The sequence below is a fragment of the Sprattus sprattus genome (assembly GCF_963457725.1).
Source record: "Sprattus sprattus genome assembly, chromosome: 4".
Lineage (NCBI taxonomy): Eukaryota > Metazoa > Chordata > Actinopteri > Clupeiformes > Clupeidae > Sprattus > Sprattus sprattus.
The window spans coordinates 45,072,647-45,095,565 of record NC_137923.1 but is presented as its reverse complement, the minus strand read 5'-3'; the positions used below and the strand labels follow the sequence as shown (position 1 = coordinate 45,095,565).

Here is a 22,919-nt window from a genome sequence, read left to right as displayed (position 1 = left end):
TACAGCAAAGCAGGTCACATAACAAAAGTACAATGATGAAAAACAATGGTACAATAGGAAAGGAAATTGGAAATTGCTGAACTGAATCATGTCAGAGAACTTCAGTTCAACAGCTTAAGGCCAAAGAACCTTTAAGGGTTCTTGATTTTGCCATTTCTTTAGAGTAGACAGAAGTGGGAGAAATAACGACGATGGATGTCACTCACAGTCTCTCCCTTGGGGCCATTTGTTCCCTGGGGTCCTGAAAGTCCTCTGTCACCCTTCTCTCCCTGCTCACCAGGAGGTCCGATCAGACCAATCATACCTGGATGTCCCTTCTCACCCTTGGCACCGGGGTCTCCACGAAGTCCGGCCAAACCTGGAGGACCCTGAGAAAAAGAGAAACAGAGAGAGGTAAATAAACCACACGGGAAGTAGAATTACTTTTCCAATTATGTTCAGCCATGATCTGATTCTCTAATGATTATTTGATTATCTTACGAGAGGTCCAGGAGGTCCTTGCTGGCCAGCAGAGCCTGGAGAGCCTTGTTCGCCCTAGAAGACAAAATCATCTTTTGAGGATCTTAGAGAATGTCAAATCAGGTATGAAGAAATAATACTGACAACTGGCATATGCAACGGTGCCTTAACCTCAGGTTTAAGGTGAGATTCCCTTTATCAGTGCTTATTGTTAGGAGAGCTATAAATGTCAGTGAATTTAATTCTGTTCTGTTAAAATGTTCTGCAGAGCACAGTGCACATTCCAACAACTTCCCCAACAGTGTATAGAGAGGGAGGGCTTGGGGTTAGAGCATTATACAGTTGTTTCATTCAAACGTTTCCTGTCGAACTGCTCCAAGACTCAGGGAGGTCTGCTCACTATTTTTACCAGAGGGTTATTTTTACCTGGCAAAATAATCTTTTTTTTAAGCTTTTTTGGTGCAAGAGAGCAGTACAGATTGTACAGCGGCCTCCTGTGATGGCCTAGGCTGCCCACTCCTCGTTCCTGGAGGAAGATGTAAAACGGATGAAAAGCTAAGCATCATACCACAGATCCGGGAAGTCCTCTCAGACCCTCAGTTCCTGGTTTTCCTGGGTTACCCTGAAGTCCGACAGGGCCGGTCTTTCCTGGTGCTCCATTGGCTCCTGAACCTCCCTAAAGCAGAGGAAGAGCCAGCACTGCTGTTACCTTCAGTTGCCACAAGTCTCTGAGAAATATAATCTGGGTAAATCCTAATTTTTCAACTGTTAGACACCATTATTTAGAGTGCGTCATTAGTGACACCTGGCCACTTACCTTGGCTCCCTTCTCTCCCTCACGTCCCTCTGGTCCTCGTGTGCCGGCAGGGCCCTGACCATTGAACAATCACAAGTTTAAGATGTTTAATCCAAATGAACCATTATCATGTGTAATGAATGCACTGTGTTCAATATTCCACACAATACATACCCTCTTTCCAGGAGGCCCAAGTGGTCCATTCTCACCAGAAGGCCCCGGAGAGCCCTAGATTAGGGTGAATAGAAGAAAACCGATCATAAAAAGACTAATTACAAAGTATATATCACTATTGGGATGAAGTGTCATTCTTTGCGAATGAATCAAATAAACTGCATCATATCATATCAATTCAAATCTATGGATCTAATCTAAATCTGCATTTCAGTCAAACAATAATTTGACATGCAGTTTATTGCTGGGGGAGGATCAGAAGTGGAGTAGAAATGGTCCACCTCTACTCTGGATGCTATTGAACCTGGGTCACTCAGAAGGAATGCTTTTTTTTTTTTTTTTAACTTGCAAGACACATCGTGCTGACAGGGTCTAGAAAGTACTGCAATGGTAACCATGGTAACTAAAAAGAAAAGAAGTTGAGCGATACTTAGCAAAGGTAAAGAATTGATGGTTACTCACAGATTCTCCTTGTTCACCGTCCTCTCCTCTGTCTCCCTTGGCTCCATCAGCTCCCTAAAAAACACACAAATGCATGTTAAGGCTTTTTAATGGATCAGTTTGTTTGGTTTAGTTAGGCCTTATTCATGTTCATCATAGCAATAAGCAATCACTTAAAGACAACAGTATACCAAATATCTTGACCATCATTTCCATATCTGCAGTATAATAAAGCTTTGGCCTACATGTCATTATCTCAAAATATCTAATGCTGAATTTCAACTCATGGCATCATTTACAGGATAAGTAACAGGTCTGTACTCACTCTTGGGCCAAGCTCACCAGGGGGACCAGGATCACCAGGGAAACCAACAGGACCCTACAAAAATACATTTCATGTGTTATTTTTACAAGCTTTAAGTTTTAGTATTTTTGCATTGACTGACACGCATGGTTTTCACTCACAGGGTTTCCTTTAGGTCCGTCATCTCCGGGAGCTCCTCTTCCGCCTCCTGGTCCAGCAACTCCGGGTTGTCCAGACTCTCCCTTCTCACCAAGCTCTCCACGAGGACCCTGTCATTAGACAGTATGGCTGTCAGTCATGGGCATGATCTGATATAGTATACCTCAGGTATAAGTGGGATGAGAGCGGTAAACCATTACCTTCTTTCCTGGCTCTCCTCCAATACCAGGTGGACCAGACTCACCAGGGTCTCCCTGTTAGTGAAATATATGTGTGGTTAATCCATAGTTTTAGTCATTGTTAAAACTCACTCATCAAGCAAGTTGTGACACCTAACCACCAACGAACAGGTGTTAGCTGCTAGCAGAAATGATACGAAACTGTAAAAATGGTGAAATAAATTACTTTACTGATATTACCATTGGATTTATTTGCTACAAACATAGAGGCTAACAGTGTGTTTTGCCGTATGGTTCCTCGAGTATGTGTACTCTATACATCCATACCATAGGTACACAATTGTTAAACTTACCTTATCTCCCTGGTTACCTAAGTTGCCAATACCTCCAGGAGGACCTTGAGGACCCTAATGAGGAAAAATCATACGAGCAGGAATAAAATAAATATTGGTCAGAAGGATTATTAGAAGGATACAGTTATTTAAATGTACACTTTAATTTGATCATATGTTTGTTTCAATTTGAACAAAAAAAAACTGAATAGCTCTTTGACATGAGAAATAATTGTTTTAACCAACTGAAACAAACGTGTTACAATCTTTCTTCTGAGCATGCAGCATTATAATAATGTTGATATTGAAATGGCAATTCAGTGGTTAATTCCTCATTTGAACTAGTTCAGTGGGGTTTAAAACTACATCTAAAATGATATGCAGTCTAACATAGAACATATCATTAGTATACAGTATACCACCATGTCAGGCTATACATGGATAATTAAAGTAAATTATGTAATACCATGATTTCCTCTACAGAATATAATGTTATTTTAGTGTAAGGGGGGGCCTGCAGCTATATACTGAGAAGAGGAAAGTACTCTCATATCCTGTGTTGACACAAAAATGTAAAAATGATCTAAGACCTATTTTGTCTCTATTACTCTATAACTTTATTTCACCCATGCCACGATTCCTCGTGTCAGTCAAAGCAACGGATAGACAGTTATAGCCATGGCGACAACAGGCAGTTATATCAAACAGACCGACAAACAGAGGGATGGACAAAGAGATGGACAGATAGATGTACAGAGACAGACGAACAGAGAGATGGACAGAGAGATGGACAGACAGACAAACAGAGAGATGGACAGAGAGATGGACAAAACAGACAAACAGAGAGATGGACAGAGACAGACGAACAGAGAGATGGACAGAGACAGACTTACATCTGCTCCATTGGGACCAGCTGGGCCACGGGGTCCGGGAGGGCCAGGAGGTCCCTGGGGGAAAAAACACAAAGAGCCAAGTCAGCCTTATGCCAGGCTATTCATTCCATTGTTTATATACATTTCAATTAACAATCAATATTGATGTCCTTTTTGGATTTGTGGTGGATTTGTTGAAGATGTGTAGTTATAGTGATAAAGAAGATAAAGATATGCTATTGATACAGTGATGTGCAGATGTGCTCGTAATCCTTTGCTGTAAAGTACTTTGAGCTGCATTGTTTTGTATGAAAGGTGCTATACAAATAAAGTTTATTATTATTATTATTATTATTATCAAGAGTGGTAACTCACCATTGGGCCAACGTCTCCATTCTCTCCCTTCTCTCCAGATGGGCCGGGCAATCCCTAAGCAGAAGAAAGAACAGCTTCAAACACATTCCTACAACTACCTGAGGGTTCAAAAGTTATATGCAATACATACAGTATGTTTTGAGTGGAAAACAATTATGTCTATACCTGCAGACCAATAGGACCTGGAGGCCCTGGGAATCCTCTTGTTCCTTCATCTCCTTTGGCTCCAAAGATACCCTGCTGACCCCTGGCACCTGTCTCACCATCAGCTCCCTACAAAGTGTGCGATTAGAGGACTCAAAACTCAACCTGCATCAACGTCCAAACAAGCTAGTGGAAAACGCAATCAAAAGCTATTAGAGACAGCATCAAGATGTCGATTTATCTCATACTTACAGCAGCACCGGGTTGGCCAACTGGACCCATTGATCCTGGTGGACCAGGAGGACCCTTTTGAATAAACAAACAGATATTTAGGGATAAGGAATATTGACAAAGACAGCCCTTGCAGGAAAAATAGTAAGATATTCTTGAAGTATACTACAGCGAAGATATCTGTGTCACTCACATGCTCTCCCTTGCCTCCCTTAGCCCCCTTCTGGCCATGCTCACCAACTTCACCCTGTTGGAAAAAGAAATGTTATACAACACACAAAAAGACATCACTCTAGATCCATTGTTCAGAAGGGGCCACATATTGTATTATAATAGCATCAGAGGTATTGGGGTCACTGGCCTTGTCTCCGTCTTCTCCAGAAACACCTGGTGGTCCTGCCGCGCCGGGGAGACCAACTGGGCCTTGGAGTCCATCACGGCCACCTGGGCCCAAAGGTCCTTTCTCTCCCTGAGAGAAGAGAAGAGAGAGTCAAGACTGGGTCACAGCAATGTGGTTGAGTGACAGGGGACATATGCAATCAACAATACCGACAGCAACTCATTTAGCCAATTAGTCTTTTAATCCCATACATTATGAGATGATAATATGAAATAAACCAGGCAGACAAAATCTATGGCTTATACCACAACTGATGCTGAGACAGAAAGCTATACTATAGTAAAGGCAAAACATTATGTTGAAATATGTCCCGTGACACAGGCTCTGTGTAGGGGAGGACAAACTTACAGGAACTCCCTTCTCTCCTGCAGCTCCAGGTGGTCCCTGGAGTCCTGGTCTACCTGGGGGTCCGATGGGACCTGCTCCGCCCGCTGAGCCTCTCTCACCTGATGATCCCTAGAATTAAGAGAGTGTCATTTCATTAACACCAGTCCCTCTTATGAGTACCCAATGAGTGAGCAACAACAGAATATGTTTGTTTGTTTTTAAAAGATGTTTGAGAGACTTACGGCTGGGCCAGGAGGACCAGCTGGGCCTTCACTTCCTTTGAGTCCAGGGCCACCCTACAAAAGAGCATAGCGGTTTAATATCGTCACATCACCACCACAGCAAATTAAATATCCCTGCTGAAATTGTGTGAAGCAATGACTATTCAACAAGTCTTTGTTTTTTGTGTTTTGTCATTCTGTGGCCAATATAGAAAAATATAAAGCAACAGGTAATGTCTTTTTTGTTGTTGTGGTAAAATAGGTCAAATAATTTGGTTGTGAAACAATATCCTAATGTTAGCATCTAGCATTAGCATTTATCCAGATGCATGCCAGTCAGCATTCTCACCGGGGTTCCTGGCAGTCCTCTCTCTCCAGGGAATCCTCTCAGACCAGGGGGTCCATCTTTTCCGGGGCCACCTTGGGGACCAGGATCACCCTTGGTTCCCTCCTTTCCAGAGGGTCCAGCCAGGCCCTGCTCACCTGGTGGTCCAGGGGGGCCGGGATGTCCACGCTCACCCATTTGGCCGGTCTCACCTGCAGGACCCTATGACGAGAAGTGTTGAGATCCAAATGAGAGGGGTTCTATTCCAGCACCCAGGATTAATGTCCTTCATATCAATTAAGATGGCACCACGAACACAAGTGATACATGTTTGTGATCTGTTATCCACCGGTCATTAAGAATTCAACCTTAATAAGTGTTGAATGTAAATTTAAATATGGCAACAATAGAGAACAGTTAATTGAGTCTTATTCATGTAATTAACTAATGAGTGCAATTTACTAATCAACCATTAATTTACAACTGATACAATTGCAGAGTGTATATATATATACAAATGAGAAAAAAGCTTTCCTTGGACCGGTTTATATTAGGTGTATGTCCATTGCATTAAAAATTAGGTTGGCTATCCCTTCTAACATAAAGTCTAATGTAGGCCCCGACCTTATCATATAAGTGCTAAGTAGGCTCTAAATATATCACTAAGTGTGCTAGTTGTAGGCTACTATACTGCAAGAACACTGCCATTCAATATTTTCCCTGTAGTTGGTTATTTAGGTTTCTCGTTCCATTTTTTTTACCCTCAACCTGCACCCCCTTCCTGTAACTCCGGCCCCACACTTTGGGAACCACTATATTAATTCTAAGATTAAGTTGCCAATAACAGTAATCCTTATATTAATTAAATACAAATACATAATTGATTTCAGATTGCAATTTTGCACATTTCTAAGATCTTTGGAGATTCCAGCTACAACTCTTATCAGTATACAAGCTTGTCACCTCTGGCCTAGAACTCTTATTTTTCCCCTATCTTTATTATTTAGTCAATCAATCAATCAATTTTTATTACTGAGTCAATCACCCTTTTAAGCAAATTTCACATTTTATGAAATAATGTTCATTGGCCTGTATCATTAGTCAGTATATACCTATGACTGTACAACTGCAAATTATCTCCAATAGGTCCCTGCATAGCACATTCAATCTAGCAAATTTATATTTAATTGATTAATTATGTCCTAAAGACGGACATATATATGGAAAGAGTACAAAACTATAGGCCCTTCGGTAAAAGTGAGTATTTCTTTTCCGTGAGCAGACAAACTCCCACTACCAAGGTCAGGGGTTTGAACCCTAAAGTTGACCCAGTCTGTTACAAAAAGGACATACCTGAGGTCCAACAACACCTGGAGGACCAGCGGTTCCAGTCTTGCCTTGGAATCCCTATAAAAGAGACAATTAATTGGTTAAATATGAATGTGTCATAGGCTATTAGGGTCTGTCAGCCACTGATTACCAATGAGTATTATGGGATGTACAGTAAATTAGTTCTGTTTTTTTTTTTTAAGCAAGATTTTTGATATTTCAAGCCAGGGTATGTAGCAATACACAGTATCCAAACAATGAGCTGAGCTCTGTATTAAATGCCAATAAATAACCCTGTAACTTGAAAGATATGAATTCATGATATGAATGATTGAATGTGTTATTGTAATAAGGCTTTACAACTTACAACTTCGCCTCTCTGTCCAGGGTGTCCGGGCAGTCCATCTTTCCCTGGTGGTCCCTTGGATGGTTTGAGGGAAGAGGTAAAAGTTTAAATATAACACGTTTTCTTTTGCTAGACTGTGTAAATTGCATTAATGCACAATAGATTTTTCTTACGGGAGGTCCCTTTGGCCCGGGGAATCCATTTGCTCCTTGAGGTCCTGGCAGTCCCTGTAAAGAACAGTGACATGATGTGAGTAATAACAGCGATATTGGATCAAATCGGATATGAAAACAGGGGACATCTCTGAGTCTGATCACTCACTCTCTCTCCTAGTGGACCGGGAGGGCCGTCGCTTCCTGATGAACCCTGTGGAGAAAGACAGTTTAGTCAATTGGTTTACCTGAGCTCAGGTGTTGATCATTTCTCTTAAATGACTCTTCATTTCCAGAACCCTACCTTAGCTCCACTCTTTCCGGTGGTACCACGAGGACCTCTCTGTCCCCTGGGTCCCTAAAAGAGATGGGACATATGACAATTCAATTTCAGCTGAGACTGAATTAATGAAGATGGTAGTCAGCTGAAGAGCATGTACACTGCATCAAGTAATCTGAGCTAAACTCTAATTAATTGTTCTTTATTCTTTCATATCTGATGACATTTAAACTACACTGAACTAAGATGCCTGTTTCGCAACACTAAAAGAGTGATAGGTCCTAGGTAAGTTCAACTGAGTAAATTATGAAGCTGAACTGTGATAAAATTATACAAACATGTGACTGAAATGGAAGAATTGAATTTACCTAAATTGGATACAAACTCATCAAGACTAGCGTTAAACACAAATCTAAGCTAATATAGCATGGTATGACACTAAATATAGTGAACTGAACTGAACTGAACAGGGTCATAATAAATGTACCAATTCAATTAAATTCAATTTGACTTATATAGCGCCATAACAATACAATTTTCTCAAGGTGCTTTATAGAGCCCAGTGCCTGAATCCGTTTCATAACTTGTAAATCCATTAAAGTGAGCTGTGTCAACTTACAGTTGGTCCTCTCTGTCCTCTTGGGCCAGGCTTTCCAATGAGACCCTACAAAAAGACACAATTTAAAGATGAACAGTTAAAGGAATATAAACTTTGACACTTTTTTCTCATTGTCGAATCTAATTATTTCTTCATGTCTGTCAGGGGCGGAGTGGCCATCGGGAGCAGCGGGATTTTTCCCGGTCGGCCGGTCGGCCAATAATCTATCGAGAACCAGCCTGCAGACCGGCCTTCGCAGCCGTCGTGTCAAATTCATGAGCGGCCCATCGAGATTGCACATACGTCAAATCATGGTCCCGTGAAAATCTCTAAGTTCTCTGAGAGTTGTGCAGTTTAACAGTCCAACCACTATTTAAAGCACTATTTGTCTCTGTACATCACACCTATGGTGTGTGTCAAGCTCACTCCCATTAATCCAACCTTCTGATTTTTTTTTAGCCTCCTATATTGATATAATTCTTTTTTATTCAGACGCTCCATTACTTTCATGACCACAAATATAAATTGGCCAGCGATTTAATTCGTTTTTTTTGTTGAATGTAGAATGGTCGGAGCAAATTGCCTCATGGGAAATGCGTATCGTTGTGCCTTTATCAAGTGAACCTAGGGAGATAAATTAGCGGCTATCAGGGAGAGAGAGCAGGTGAAGCGGACCTGATGGAGGGACATAAGAGAAAGGAGAAAGGAGGGGGCAAAAAGGCCAGACTGAAAAAGAGGCGGATGCTGGAGGAAAGTGCATCAAAATGTACAAGAATTACGGATTTATTCAACCAGCCGTCAACTAAATGCGAGTGAGTTGACAGGACACATAGTTGTGAATTAGCATAACATTTGAGCCAATACGGGACGCGATTTGTTCCGTATTTCCATAAATGTACATATACAAATACACTGTCACTGTCACTGTCATGTCTGTCACCCACACATCAACACTAAATCTAACAATAATGATCAAAAGCCGCCCGTTTGTTTGAGTAGTTGATATGGGAGGTGGAGGGGATGCGGGTTGGGCCAGTTTTGGGCACGTTGTGTGGGCCGGTGGTGGGCCGGTGCAGTCAGAATTGTCCCGGTGGATTTTTGTGTCCCACTCCGCCCCTGATGTCTGTGATGACTCTTACCCTTGCTCCTTTCTCGCCATTTGTACCAGGGAATCCTGGGAAACCGAGAGATCCCTGTGGACATAACAAATAAAGTCAGGTGTGTGAACACCTAGCCCTCTTCTCAATTAAGGAAGTTAACATTGTCAGTCAATTATAGCTATTTCTGTCACTGACCTTGATTCCTTGTCTTCCAGGATATCCAGGCAGACCAGGAACACCAAGTTTACCCTTATGTCAAAAAGTTTTAAGATTAGACAATTGAAATGTATCTCACTTCAGAACAACATTATACTGCAACTATATACTAAACATTGTTATGTACTTCAAATGAATGCAAATTGTAAAAAAAAAACTAAAATAAAAAAAAAAAAAACTCAGTGTCCACTCTTACAAAAGGTTATCTCAAGCATGACAGGGTAATTGAGATTGTCTTACATGACGAGGACCAGTAATGGCTTCACTTGAAACCTTTAAGGTGTTATCCTGAATCTACATATCTTTGTTATCATTGCCTGTTTTAAATGAATGATTGCTTTTGTTGACTCACCTTCTCTCCAACAAGACCAAGAGGGCCGAGCTCACCAGGGGGTCCAACACGACCTTTTGGCCCCTCTGGACCATCCTCTCCCCTGGGTCCAGGAACTCCCAACTCTCCCTATTAATCAATTTAATGCATTGTTATTACATTAATTAAACAAATAAATGATGGTGTGTTCAGAATGCACAGTTATCATTGATATAACCTTAATGCACACAATGTTATCAGCATGAAGTGAAAATACAAGGTGATATTGAAGGTTGATAATAAAATGATCAGTGTAAGACTGTAAAATGGCTACAGTCTGACTACAGTCCACATGCAAAACTTAATTTTTGAAATTAAACAAAACTGTTGATGAAACATTTGATTTATCTAAGATGTATCTTAGATCAGAATGTCTACAAGTTGGGATTTGGTAGGCAACAACTCATAATATCTTTATTGTGATGTAGGTGCCTAATAAATAAGCCTTACTCTCTCTCCCTTTGTTCCAAAGTCTCCTTTGATTCCAGGGAATCCATCTTCACCCTAATAATCCAGAAAATTGACTTCATTAACACAGAGTAATCCATCATATCCATAATCCAACAATATAACATATTGATTACTTTAATGTTTGATCCACTTAAAAAGGTTTGGTAAAATTTTAACAAAGAAAGCACCATAGTTACTTTCAGTACAAAAGGTAAAATAGTCACTTACCTTCTCACCCTTGTGTCCCTTCAGTCCACGAATACCTTGCTCTCCCTGTAATATTTGTGTGAAAACTTGGTGAATATTTGAAACAGTGCAGTACTGTCACACAAACAATACACATATAAAACTGCACCACATATTACAGCGTAAGTGTTAGTCTGCTACTGTTTTGAAAATAATTGTTTTAAGTATAGACAAGTTAAACATGACATAAAAAGTCTTAGGCCTACCATACCAACACATTTAATCAAGTATTGACATAATGGTATGGTTTTGTCATGATTTACCTTCACTCCACGTGGGCCAGGATAGCCAATAGTACCCTGAGGGCCACTGGGTCCCTAAAATACAATAAAAAAGAGAACATTAGAGTAAAATAGATTACTGACATTCATTAGAATTAAGTTGCTTTTAATAGAATAAATGGTATACAATGTAAGATACCACCTGTGTAAACTCTGCAAAATAACAATAAAACTAACTAACCTTTTTGCAACTCAAGGAACTTTAAGAATGAAGACATTATATTAAATTAAAATGTAAAAGGTAAATTAAAGTTTTTGTCTGAAACTAGCAAGCTAAGTAGCTAACAGCCAAAAGGCCTGCCTTACAATCACCTTTTAGCACAGTTAGCCCTTTCTAAGATTTTCATTTTCAATATATTTGACAACATAGTGCAATAAAAGCTGTTTAATTTTTCGACTTAGAACCCAGCGACATATTGAAAAGCTTCTAGTGGGACCCACTGGGGGTTTTATCTCTCCTTCACACTGAATGTAGCATACTGGCTGAAAACAACATATAATAATTCAGCAGTCAGTTCAATTATAAATCACAAAAGGTTGCGAGGGTCCATTTCCTTGGAGAGTTTACAGCTTTACAGTAACATTTACTGATTTTACTGCAGTGCCTTCCCCTACCATATCACTAATACTGGCTGTTCAGTATTTGTCTATATGCTGGTAATACACTGCTAGCCAAATATATATAATGGTAACATAATAATTCCATAATTGAATGTGGAGGGGCATTGAAATGGTGAGGAGATACTGTGGATTATGTTAGAAATTACTGAAAAGGGTATCATTTACATACATGTGCTGAGCTTCTTAATTTCATTTAATCCTTACCTATGGCTGATATAATAAGGCATATTCCATATCTCTGTATGTTAAACAAGTTACTATTAATTGTGTTGCTTATATGAAGTCATTGATTCAATATCCCTCAATACTAAGTGAATGAAGGCGCCCTCAAAGTCAGCCTTTCATTCATGGCCACAGCTGGGGCATTCTTTTCACAGACAAAAGGCCCATAGATTTTTTTTTATTTAGTTCATGTTCCTTAATACAAAGTTTTCCTGGTTGAACACGATATTTAATCAGTGACGGCATTTGATCTGAACCCACCTGGTTTCCTTTGGTGCCACCAGGCCCCTCCTTTCCTGGGTGACCCTGAGGGTAAGAGGAGAAGAGATCAGTGGGGAGGCAGTCTGGACGTATGTGAGGTTGGTGAATTCTTTAATCCACAGCACAATGAATGCATACATTTATTGGTCTGCACAAGGCCTTGGGCCATACAGTGCTCTTCATGCATGACTAAAAAAACGTATAATTGGGGTCTTATCTGCTGATACTCATTTGTAATCTGCTGGAGAATTTTGCTCAATAAATAGACGTTGCAGTATAATTTCAACAAGTATTCAATAAGAGACACATTTCAAATTCAGTACGTTTTAGATAACCGCTGGCAAATTCTATGTCGGTACCCTGACACAAACTGCAAAGAGTTTTTTGGGGTCAGTAACTGGTTCCTTCTCACAAAGAAAAAGAACAGTACTTACTGGGGGGCCATCAGCTCCTGGCATGCCTGGCAGACCTGGCTTTCCTCTTGGACCCTGGAAGGAAGCAAACGGGCGTCATGCCACTTCTGATGGACGGTGACAGATGCCAACTTAAAATGGCAGAGTTTATTTCTTAGTGTGTGTTTACCTTCTCGCCTGGAGGTCCACCAGCTCCCTGAGGTCCTGACATTCCCTGGAATTCCACGGTAATTTTTCAGGTTAACATAGATATATTTTACACGCCACTGGATTCTAACTGATCTGCTTATAGGTTACATTAAAAGTCGTCAGTTCTTTCGATTGCATTCACATCAGCTCATGTGCCATTTCAAATTTTAAATGAATACAATTAGAGGATCTTTCATGGAAGTGGCTGCGTTAGTAAAATAACACATCTGCTACTAGACCTAACTGTGGGCAGATGAATGGAAGTGACCATATACAATTGAATAAAGCTAGCTGTTAAGCTAGCTGTTAATCCAGCTTTGTATGAAACAATGCTGTTGAGTTACTGGACTACATGGGTGTTACAAATGATGATTAACTAGTGCAGTTTATCAGTGCACATCTGGATGTGTTTTAGCTACCTCTGGGATGTTTATTGGGCAAAGTCTACAGCCTATATGACTAGCTATAATTATAGCCTGCCAATGCACTGGCCTATAGCATAGACATTCTATTTTAGAAATAGCAGCCTATTCATTTGGCAACCTTAAATGTACCAAATGCAATAGCCAATGTGCTGATCTAGCCTAAAGTACACTCTGAAGGAGTCCATTAGTATAGAAGCTATATGTTATCATCTTATCTAAATTTGTAAAGGCGTATAATAGAACTTCAACAGGGACCTCTGGCTTGTGAAAACCAATCTTCCAGACTAAAAATATGACAGATATTTGACAGGTCCAAGATTTCAGCCTGTCAAGAGACCAGCATTTGAACCATTACTCCGCCAGGACCACAGAGGTATATTGAACTTCGACCTCTTACCTGAGTTCCTGATTGACCCTGCTGTCCAGGAGGACCAGGCTCTCCCTGGGGTCCCTAAAACAGAAGATCAGGAGTATTGATGGTGAGTAAGGCTACCAGACCATTTAATAGTTCAGACTTATTTTACTATTTGCTATAGATGTTTCTGTTCATAATAACAAATATCATATCATCATGGTCGAAATCTTTATTTACGACTTTTGTCTGACAACACAGATGCCTCTGGAGAAATGTGTAACTATAATAATCGAGCAAAGAGCAACTAACCAAGTTTCCTTTAGGACCATGGGGACCATCGTTTCCACGCACGCCCTAAGAGGGAGATTGAGATTATTAGAGGATAAATATGTAAGTATGGATACCCTGATTATTAGGGGATAAGTACTGTATATAAATGTGAATACCCTGAAAAGGTGAGTGGTTGAATACTTACAGGAGGTCCAGGGAGACCAGTGGGACCTTTGGGACCCAGCAAACCACGGGGCCCCTAAAGTACAGGAGAGAGGAGCAACAGACACAGGTGAGGAGATGGACACAAGAGGAACAGAGACAAACTGTCATCACTGCGAACAATGCTGTGGCCCAAAATGTAAGACATTTGACCTGATTCTGTCTTTAGCCATCAGTCAATCAATTCAATGGCCACTGGTTAACTAACTTATGGTCGAATTAGAAAAAAGATGGCAAGAAAAAGCCAGAATAGCAAGATAAATCAAAAGAATACCAGCATGGGGCTTAAACCTCAATACTGTAAAATATCCCCATTTCTTTATGAATTAATCACTGCAGTAGGCTTCCTTGTTGCATTTTGGACTAAATATTCCACAGTAAGCCAATAACAGCTTTCTTTGTACTAAAGAGAGCACATAATAGAGTGGTGATGCAGTGTCTTCAGGTATACTGGAGGGTAAACATGAAATCAAAATGACAAACAATCAGGTATAATTTTAATGTTAAAATACTCACTGGTTCACCTTGACCACCTCTGGGTCCGATGTCTCCATCATCTCCCTAGAAACAAGACGGAGGGGTTCATGAGAGCAGAGGAACATAGATGTTATGACAGAAATGATAACCTCCTTCCATACCCACATCACTCTATGTTTAGCTATCATAGCATTACTGCTTTGACACATATCTGTTCTAACACTGCGTCAGTACACAAAATGTACAGTACACGAAATGAGCATTTGTGGTACACATTTTCTCATGATGATTATACACACCCTCTCTCCATCCTCTCCGATAGGTCCTGGAGGTCCCATTCCACCTGTATTACCCTACAGAGCAGAAAACACAAAGACTTATAAACGTTTGGCACTATACATCACCCACTCAGAATGGTTTCCATCTACTAATATGGGGTATTTCTGGTGTCTTGCTTGCTTGTATTTAAAGAAGTGGCTTTAAATAAAATTGCACACTATAAGGAGATTAGTGTTCAATTCCAAAAGGAGTTCAGAGCTGAGGAGAACCTGATGATACTCACCCGATGTCCTTTGTCTCCTGGTAAACCAGGTAGCCCATCAAAGCCACGGTCTCCCTAATAAAGAAAAGTACACAAAGAGAAACAAAATTGCATTTTCAACTTTTTTCCACCATTGTTTTATACAATGGATGCATTGGCAGTGACATGCATCGTAAATAATAACTCATCATAAAAAGTACCACTTAAGTTCCACCTAAGTTCCTCTTCGTGGATAATAAAGTCAGGTGCTTTATAAAAAAGGTTAGGTGTACCTTGGAACCAGACTCTCCTGGCATACCACGCGCCCCGTCAGCTCCAGCACGGCCCTGTGAGGAGGCACAGAAACACATATAACTCCTTTACCGTTCAAGTCTACACAAAGATTCCAGCTGACTCCATTCTGACACAGCACAGTGGCTCGTGTTACCAGTTCACTCCTCACTCAAACACCTAAATACTTAAAGGTAGAGTAGGCAATTTATTTTAGAGGCATTTTTGTTATATGTCTATTTAAGTTCTCTTTACATCCCAACAGCAATGAGTAAATCAAATGCTTTGACAATAAAGAGATGAAAAAAAATCCATTATCATTGGCAGTTGCAGGGCTGTAAAAAGCAATTCCAATCCCTGCATTCGGGTCGGATGTCCTGCCTGTCTACCTACCTACCTGTGTGCACTCTGCCTGTGCACATCACTGGAGTCTTCCACAAGGCTGGCAGCCATATTGTCACACAAGAATGGTATAAAAAGTGCCGAATGGCTGCAAAAGTTCAAGAGCTGTGTACCAAGGCCTCCATGGTTAACAAATACAAACTCTGGGAAACAAACTTAGAAGCACAGTCTGATACGTGGGTTACGGCAGTTGTGAAGGCACAGTTACCCAACATACCTCCTCCTCTCAGTCTGGCTGACAGTCAACCAACCACTCAGCCACATAAGTCTGTGGGCAGCAATGGAGATACGGACGAAAGGGTCCAAAGCCAAGCTGGACAGTTCAGTAAAAGCACCCACAGAGACAAGAAGCCAGGAAGTTGTCGGTTTTTATTAGGTTTTTTTGGCAGTTAGCATAACAAGTTATTATCCATTTATAACCGGGCTATTACTTAGCCCAATGCAGACCCAGCAGGTCAGGAGGTAGCAATGGCGACAACTGAGGGAGTTGAAGGGCCTGAAAAGTTATGCCATATTTTCTGTATTTTAGACAGGTAATTATCTGGTTTGTTGTACGATGTTATACGATGAAGGAAATGTAGCTAGCTACGTATGTAGCTTATGTATTAGCCCAACAGTAACGGCTGTGGACTATGTAGCTATTTTTACACGTAATGATACCTTGTATGTAATCTGTGTAAATGGTGTCTGCATTGTAAAGTTAGTTGTATGCAAGTGTTGTTTGAGGGTATTTTTCATATTCTATTTTTGCTTTGAACCGGAAGTTTTTAAATGTGGCGATGAAGCTTATTTCTGTTTGATAGTTGTGAGACATGTGAATGAGAGCGATGACAACTATTTGCTGTGCAACTCTGTGGACTCGTCTTCAAGCAATAGTTCATGTGTTTTGGAGGAGCTGCATTGGAGGGGTCTGGATGAAGGGGCCGGGATTTTTTCGGTTGTATTCTTTTCAAATCTAGCGTACTCTTGCTGGTCTCTCCAGCATCGCCTAATCTACCTTTAACAAAGGCATGGCACCTCAACTGTGGCACAGAATTCCAAATTTCATTGTATGCAAATAAAATGACTACAAAGGCTTTCAAATTCAAAACCTACCCTGCGTCCAGATTTGCCGGATGGCCCAGACAATCCCTGAGGTCCTCTAGGACCCTGAAAATATAACAACAGAGGTGTCCCTCATGAGTCCCCATGGCAACATCACATACATCACAACAAATAACAACCATAGAATGATCCAACAACTGTGCAACAATCATGTTTTTAGATGCATAGTCAGTGTTGCGATTTTGCAGGTGTGGGGGTTCGTTACCTGAGGGCCTGGGTCTCCACTTTCTCCCTTATGTCCAGGACCACCGGGAGTTCCCTAAAATAGATAAAACCCATGTTTTGTATTTTCCATTGTACCAATATTTTTTCCGTATATATCATTTTCTGTATCAAATGTATAATGTTAATAGTTATAGTCCTTTGTGTTGCAGTGGTCGTAACTCAAAAACATTCTCTCTGATATTTTATCACAACTTGAATTAGTAAGAAAACCAAACGGGGGACAAAGCGACTATTTTCTTACCACAGGTCCGTGGCGGCCGGTATAGCCCATTGGACCAGGAGGTCCTTTCAGAGCAAGCTAAAGGGTGAAAGACAACATCAATTACAGCGTCTAGCTGGCATTTACCTAGTCCTACTCTCTATTCACAACGTCACTGGTCAGCAAACAGAAGTGATTTAGACTCTACAGGAGTCCACAGAGGGAAGACGCTGCTTACCCGAGCCTGAGACAGGATAGCCTGGGCCTGGGCCTCTTGTGCTGAGGCAGCTGGGCCTTTCTCTCCACCGCTGTTTCCAAAGCGGAACTATAGGGAGAGGGGTATCAGATTGGTAATTAGTATTGACACAAATTACTGTTTACGAATTGCGAACATGTCGTAAATTATGTGAATGAGCATAAACCATGGACAAGACCTCCATGAAAAGAAGTGGGAAATGAGTATGCAGTATGAAGTGTGAGTTGTGTGTGCAGGCTGGGATGGGTAAAGCTGAGGTAGAGGAGACTCACAGGCAGCATGACGGAGGTGCCAGGAGGTCCAGGAACTCCATCAGCTCCAGGCAGTCCAGATTTACCAGAGGGACCCTGCAGGAGGACAGTGCTGTGGTCAGGTTTTTTTTAAAGATTTTTTTGGGGCTTTTTGCCTTTAATCAGATAGGACAGTGAAGGTTTGACAGGAAATGAGCTGGAGAGAAGAGGTGGGGAGTGGGATCGGGAAATGACTGCAGGTCGGATTCAAACCCGGGTCCCCGTGGGCGTTCAAGCCCGTTCATGGTCGGGGCTGTTGCTCCCACCACAGCTCCCCATGGTCGGCTTTTTGAACATCAGGATAGCTTATGCATCAGTAAATCAAGAACACGCCTCAATATCCATATTTTAGACACAGGAGACACACTCACCCTCTCTCCAGGATCACCAACAGAGCCAGGAGGTCCAGAGGGGCCGGAAGGACCAGGGAGACCCTGAAAAAGAGAGGTATTGTGGGTAAATGTAACTACGACAAATACCATTTAAAAGTATGGATGACCTTTCAACAGTGATGTATATCTATGATTAGAATTGCCGTGGATATTATGAAATATTAGAAGCACTCACTGCTGGTCCTTCGGGTCCTGGGGGTCCGTCAATCAACATGCCCTGGAAGGACAGAGAGTGAGGGGGGGAGTGAGATACTTGGGAATTAAGGTGTCCTAGGTCACTAGGTGTAATTTGGTTAAACTGAGAAATTCTTTGGTCAGTTATTTTGTTAAATGTAAAATGGGATGTAAGTCTATGAGGCATATTGTCTAAGTTGAGAACACATTTCATCTGTATGGATGCGTCTGCACAGAGCCCCCCTGTAGGTGAGGTGCAGGGTAGTGATACGGTTCCCACTCACAGGCTCAAGGACAGCAGGGTCTCCCTTCTCTCCCTTCTGGGCACTCACGCCGGCCTGTGGAAAACAGATATGTAACCCAAAACACAGCTAAGTCAGTGCAGGTGAACCATGAGAGTTGCTCTAATCAACATCAGGCCCACTGCCCTCAGCTGAACGGGCCTCTTCGGCGAGAGGCTGATGGACCGGTAAATGAGGAAAAACAATAAAGTGGAACTGAAAGAGAAAACTATGACATCAGAGATGTGAGAAGGTTACAATGAGGAAAGCCCCATGATGATGTCATGGATGGGGCTACAGTATGAGGGAGCTCCATTGAGATTGGAGGCTCAGACTGAAGGTTATGATATCATCTGAAACCGACACATTGGGGGAAACTAAGAACCTATGTCATGCTCACATGATGGTCACCAAGGTCCAACAAAAATCCATGAGAGACGTACCTGACAATGCATGACATTTTTGTGTTGTGAAATAAGACACTCAGACAGAATTCCAGCAGTCTGGTGATTTTACGCTGGAGTGCTCCAACATATGCACCTATATTACATTCAATTCCGCAAATCTGAAACTTTACCCGTGTTTTCTGTGGTAGCTCCAAGAGATATAAATGCACTATTAGGGATCTCATTGAGTTTGAAATCAAAAACTCAATACAGCACCGTATATCCTACATACCAACCATGCGCTTCCTACTCCTGTCATTCCAAACAGCCTATTTAAATAAGTTTAGCCTGAACTGTTACATTTTAAAATGAAAACTGTTACCTGTAACAGATCAATATTACCAGGTGTTTGCGAAATCCTTTTCTCCAATGGACAAAATAAAGGTCTGCAAGATTTCTCCTGACACAACTGAGTTGGGAACACTGTTCACTGCACTGTATCTAGGTTCTTTGCATTGGTTGAGATTACTTTAGACACATTTCATCATAGATGTGAACAGTTAATCTTATATACAGTATGTGCCCAATTGGAAATCACCATTTAGTATTTTGGTCTAGGTTGGAATAGTCTAACTCAAATGAAGCTCCTTCCTTGACCATTGGCCCAGTTCAGTTTGTGTCAGTGGAAATATAGTTGGAGCTGCAACAAAACTAGTCTTCTAGCAAAGCTGTCTAAATATGATACTGAAGAGCCAGCAGGTTTTTTGGTTTGTTTATTTTTAATTTTTTCTGTTGAAGGGCCTGATTCACACAGCATTTGGGCTCAGGTTTTGGTCCTCTGTTGTACAGGACAAAAGACTTTTGCACATGTCAGCAGAAAATTCATTTCTGACAAGGCACAAGGCTGTGATGGAAAAGAGTGGTCCTCACCAAATTGGCAGGCTTCCTGAAACGGTTGGAACCAGCTCAGAACTGTGAAAATCAAGCCCTTTTCTCATAGGTATATTTGCACTCCATAATGAATGTACAGAATATCAAAGAATTACAAGCACAAATCGCATTTCAGAGTCAGTATGAGTTCTGAAATAAGGATTTGGTGGGAAGCGAGCATTACTTACGCCTCCCTCGTCCGTCACTGCGGACAGAGCAGGGCCCATTTGGCCAGCGTCGGTCTCTCCCTCGGGCGCCGGCTCGTTGTAGTCCTTGTAGGAATAGTCGTATTCCTTCATGCCAAAGTCACCGGTCACATACTCCTCTGTGAAAGCCTCATCTGGAGACTGAGATGCCCCCTCGCCACCTGACTTGGTCATGTCTACCTCCTCTGTCACCACTGGCTCCTCCACCTGGGCCAGACCATTGGGAAAGGAACGTGGGGGTGGATGGGTTGACAGAGAGGAAACACCAAAGACGGAAATTGGATAGAAAGGGACAGGAAGGTGACAGGAAATGGAAATTGAAGGAGCATGAATGTTTATCATAGATTCCAAAGTTGAGTGAAAGAAGGAAGGTAGAGATTTCACAGACAAGAGAGGTCAAAGAGGAAAAGGAGGTGGAGGAGGAGGGAAGGGGCAGGGAGATTCAATGAGATAAGGCTTACCTGAGATAATACATAGACACTGGGAGAGGGATACAGGCCTAATACAGATAACACTGAGTTATAAATGATCATCTATCAGTCTTTATGAAGCCAAAGCTTGCATCCTCTTTCAGTGCCTATGGAAATGTACTTGCTGCATGCACATCATTCCATGAACCAAACACTTCGCTACAAACATACAGGTTGTTTCATGTTGGTATGCATCCTGATTTGAACCCAAATCTGAAATGTCTAGACATTGAATGCAGAATGTTATGAACCACCACATAACAACATGTCATGAATGTGTTTTGCTTGGTAAGAAACACGAGGCAGCTACAATTATGGCTTATGTGCTAGCGATAACTTACCAGTTTGTCTGAGATTAACAAAATACTTTCACACTTAAAAACCTTTCAGCTGTCACAAATCAATTAAGTCGTCTTACCGTAACTTCAGGTAAATGAATATACGTATTTATGAGACATTTATTTTAACTAGAACAACGTTATATACCAATACCCCCCAAAATGACCATCAACATTAGGCTACTTCCATATTGTTTGTTAGATCAGTACAGTTGAATGAGATAGAATGCATGATATTCATTCTCTTACAAGACCAATATTCTTATATGACTCGCACTCTCTCAAGATGTTTGTTCTTATGTCAAGTGGAAAGCAGTTGCATCCTGTCTTGATATGAGAACAAAGACCAATCTTGGGGTTATTGAGAGTGTGTGACATATAAGTATGTTTGATAAAAATGAATGCTATGCATTCTTCTTGAGAGAAAAGTGCTGCTCTTCTCATGGCACTTGTGGCTACGGTGTGATACATTAATGAGAGCAAAGAATGAATGTGCTTCTACAATGTGTTAGAAACAGTCAAACATGTTAAAAAGTACTGTACTACTTGACTATGACTATGTTAATTTAAACCAAAGGGAACTGGACTCACCTCCACCATTATTACACTTGGGTGTCTATTATACCTGACTGCAATCATTTAATCTTAAGAATCTGACATCTTCATTAAACCACTAGTGGAAGATACCATCTTGAGGAGATGAAACGGCCAATCTTCTTGAGAAAGTCTGGCCGTATCTTTTTAATTCAATTTTTCAACACTATGCTTAAAATATGTTTTTGACTAATACTCCTACCAAAATGTCAGGTTTACCTGGCCGGGAGTTGCATCATGTCCAATCACCTCACCATCTGGTTGTGGGTCTGCTTCCTCCTCTAAGGTGTAATAATAATCCGTCTCAGTGGGGGTGGGGCCACTCTCTGAGTAGACAGGATCTATGTCCTGATTGGATGGGGGCCAGGAAGTAGGTGGGATCAGGGTGGAGATAAGAATATTTGAGGAAGAGTGAGTGGTTAGTTGGAGTTAAGATCCCAATTACCGTGTTAAAAAGGAGAAGAAGACCCAGGGTCACAGAAGGTATGCTTGTCAGTCCAAATGATTGTACTGCCAAACATTGTAATTTAAATGTTTTTAAGATATTACACTATGATTGTAGTGAATTGTGAAGCTGGCATGAAAGATTTTGCCATAAACCTTGTCATCCCAAAGGCTTATGGCATTCAACAAGATCTAATATCCCAGCAGGAATTTCTTCTAAAAAATTCCAGAACATATTAAAGGTGCCACAATGCCATGATGGGGTAATAGACAAGAGTGAACTTAAGCCCCTTAGAATGTCAGGCATATGACCTAAGCAGGCCCAATACCTGACCAATCCTTTGGCGATGATCAGAGTTGCAATCATCGCCAACAGCACATTAAACAATGAGTTATGTAGTCTTCTGTTAGGTCAAAAAGATTTTCTGAAGAAATTTGAAGGACAGAGGTGAACAATAATACATCACTACAAATCACAGCCTCACAGAAAGAGTGAATACAAATACTTGGTCTTCATCTGCACCTTACCATATTGACTTGATTTCCAGGATACAAAAACAAGCTTTTTTGGATAATAAGTTTTTAGGAAGTGTTGAACCTGCATTGTACTGTTGTATTAGCATACAATGCAGATCGACTAAGGGAATGCTAACAATTCACTCTTTTGTTCCGTGAGACTGTTTTACTCATATTTTGGTAAAATATGACAAAGACAGAAGCATCTCAGATACACAGTGGAATGAAGACAGGACAGCAGAAGAGAAAAGGACAGAGACAGATTTGAAAGTTGTGTTGTGTTATTTAAAACATCTACAGAATGTATTCGGATGTGTGGTAGCGTACTGTCACTATTTA

At 41.1% G+C, this 22,919-nt stretch overlaps 1 protein-coding gene across 1 annotated transcript in view; it reads right to left on the bottom strand.

Annotated features, from left to right (window-relative positions):
- LOC308363531 (uncharacterized protein) overlaps nt 1–22,919 on the bottom strand; it is a gene marked incomplete at both ends in the record, with an annotated part of 45,196 nt that overhangs the window by 4,655 nt on the left and 17,622 nt on the right. The window contains 51 exons of the mRNA XM_080836336.1: nt 207–368; nt 481–534; nt 1,028–1,135; nt 1,277–1,330; nt 1,430–1,483; nt 1,892–1,945; nt 2,196–2,249; nt 2,336–2,443; nt 2,534–2,587; nt 2,866–2,919; nt 3,738–3,791; nt 4,092–4,145; nt 4,257–4,364; nt 4,488–4,541; nt 4,660–4,713; nt 4,828–4,935; nt 5,215–5,322; nt 5,436–5,489; nt 5,764–5,961; nt 7,093–7,146; nt 7,436–7,489; nt 7,588–7,641; nt 7,736–7,780; nt 7,871–7,924; nt 8,466–8,510; nt 9,584–9,637; nt 9,740–9,793; nt 10,113–10,220; nt 10,581–10,634; nt 10,809–10,853; nt 11,090–11,143; nt 12,212–12,256; nt 12,646–12,699; nt 12,794–12,838; nt 13,636–13,689; nt 13,903–13,947; nt 14,069–14,122; nt 14,602–14,646; nt 14,862–14,915; nt 15,125–15,178; nt 15,376–15,429; nt 16,871–16,924; nt 17,085–17,138; nt 17,346–17,402; nt 17,542–17,628; nt 17,832–17,906; nt 18,221–18,283; nt 18,417–18,458; nt 18,700–18,753; nt 20,201–20,425; nt 21,840–21,968. Coding sequence (XP_080692462.1) covers nt 207–368; nt 481–534; nt 1,028–1,135; nt 1,277–1,330; nt 1,430–1,483; nt 1,892–1,945; nt 2,196–2,249; nt 2,336–2,443; nt 2,534–2,587; nt 2,866–2,919; nt 3,738–3,791; nt 4,092–4,145; nt 4,257–4,364; nt 4,488–4,541; nt 4,660–4,713; nt 4,828–4,935; nt 5,215–5,322; nt 5,436–5,489; nt 5,764–5,961; nt 7,093–7,146; nt 7,436–7,489; nt 7,588–7,641; nt 7,736–7,780; nt 7,871–7,924; nt 8,466–8,510; nt 9,584–9,637; nt 9,740–9,793; nt 10,113–10,220; nt 10,581–10,634; nt 10,809–10,853; nt 11,090–11,143; nt 12,212–12,256; nt 12,646–12,699; nt 12,794–12,838; nt 13,636–13,689; nt 13,903–13,947; nt 14,069–14,122; nt 14,602–14,646; nt 14,862–14,915; nt 15,125–15,178; nt 15,376–15,429; nt 16,871–16,924; nt 17,085–17,138; nt 17,346–17,402; nt 17,542–17,628; nt 17,832–17,906; nt 18,221–18,283; nt 18,417–18,458; nt 18,700–18,753; nt 20,201–20,425; nt 21,840–21,968 — 3,567 coding nt within the window. The remainder of the gene's footprint in view (nt 1–206; nt 369–480; nt 535–1,027; nt 1,136–1,276; nt 1,331–1,429; nt 1,484–1,891; nt 1,946–2,195; nt 2,250–2,335; nt 2,444–2,533; nt 2,588–2,865; nt 2,920–3,737; nt 3,792–4,091; nt 4,146–4,256; nt 4,365–4,487; nt 4,542–4,659; nt 4,714–4,827; nt 4,936–5,214; nt 5,323–5,435; nt 5,490–5,763; nt 5,962–7,092; nt 7,147–7,435; nt 7,490–7,587; nt 7,642–7,735; nt 7,781–7,870; nt 7,925–8,465; nt 8,511–9,583; nt 9,638–9,739; nt 9,794–10,112; nt 10,221–10,580; nt 10,635–10,808; nt 10,854–11,089; nt 11,144–12,211; nt 12,257–12,645; nt 12,700–12,793; nt 12,839–13,635; nt 13,690–13,902; nt 13,948–14,068; nt 14,123–14,601; nt 14,647–14,861; nt 14,916–15,124; nt 15,179–15,375; nt 15,430–16,870; nt 16,925–17,084; nt 17,139–17,345; nt 17,403–17,541; nt 17,629–17,831; nt 17,907–18,220; nt 18,284–18,416; nt 18,459–18,699; nt 18,754–20,200; nt 20,426–21,839; nt 21,969–22,919) is intronic.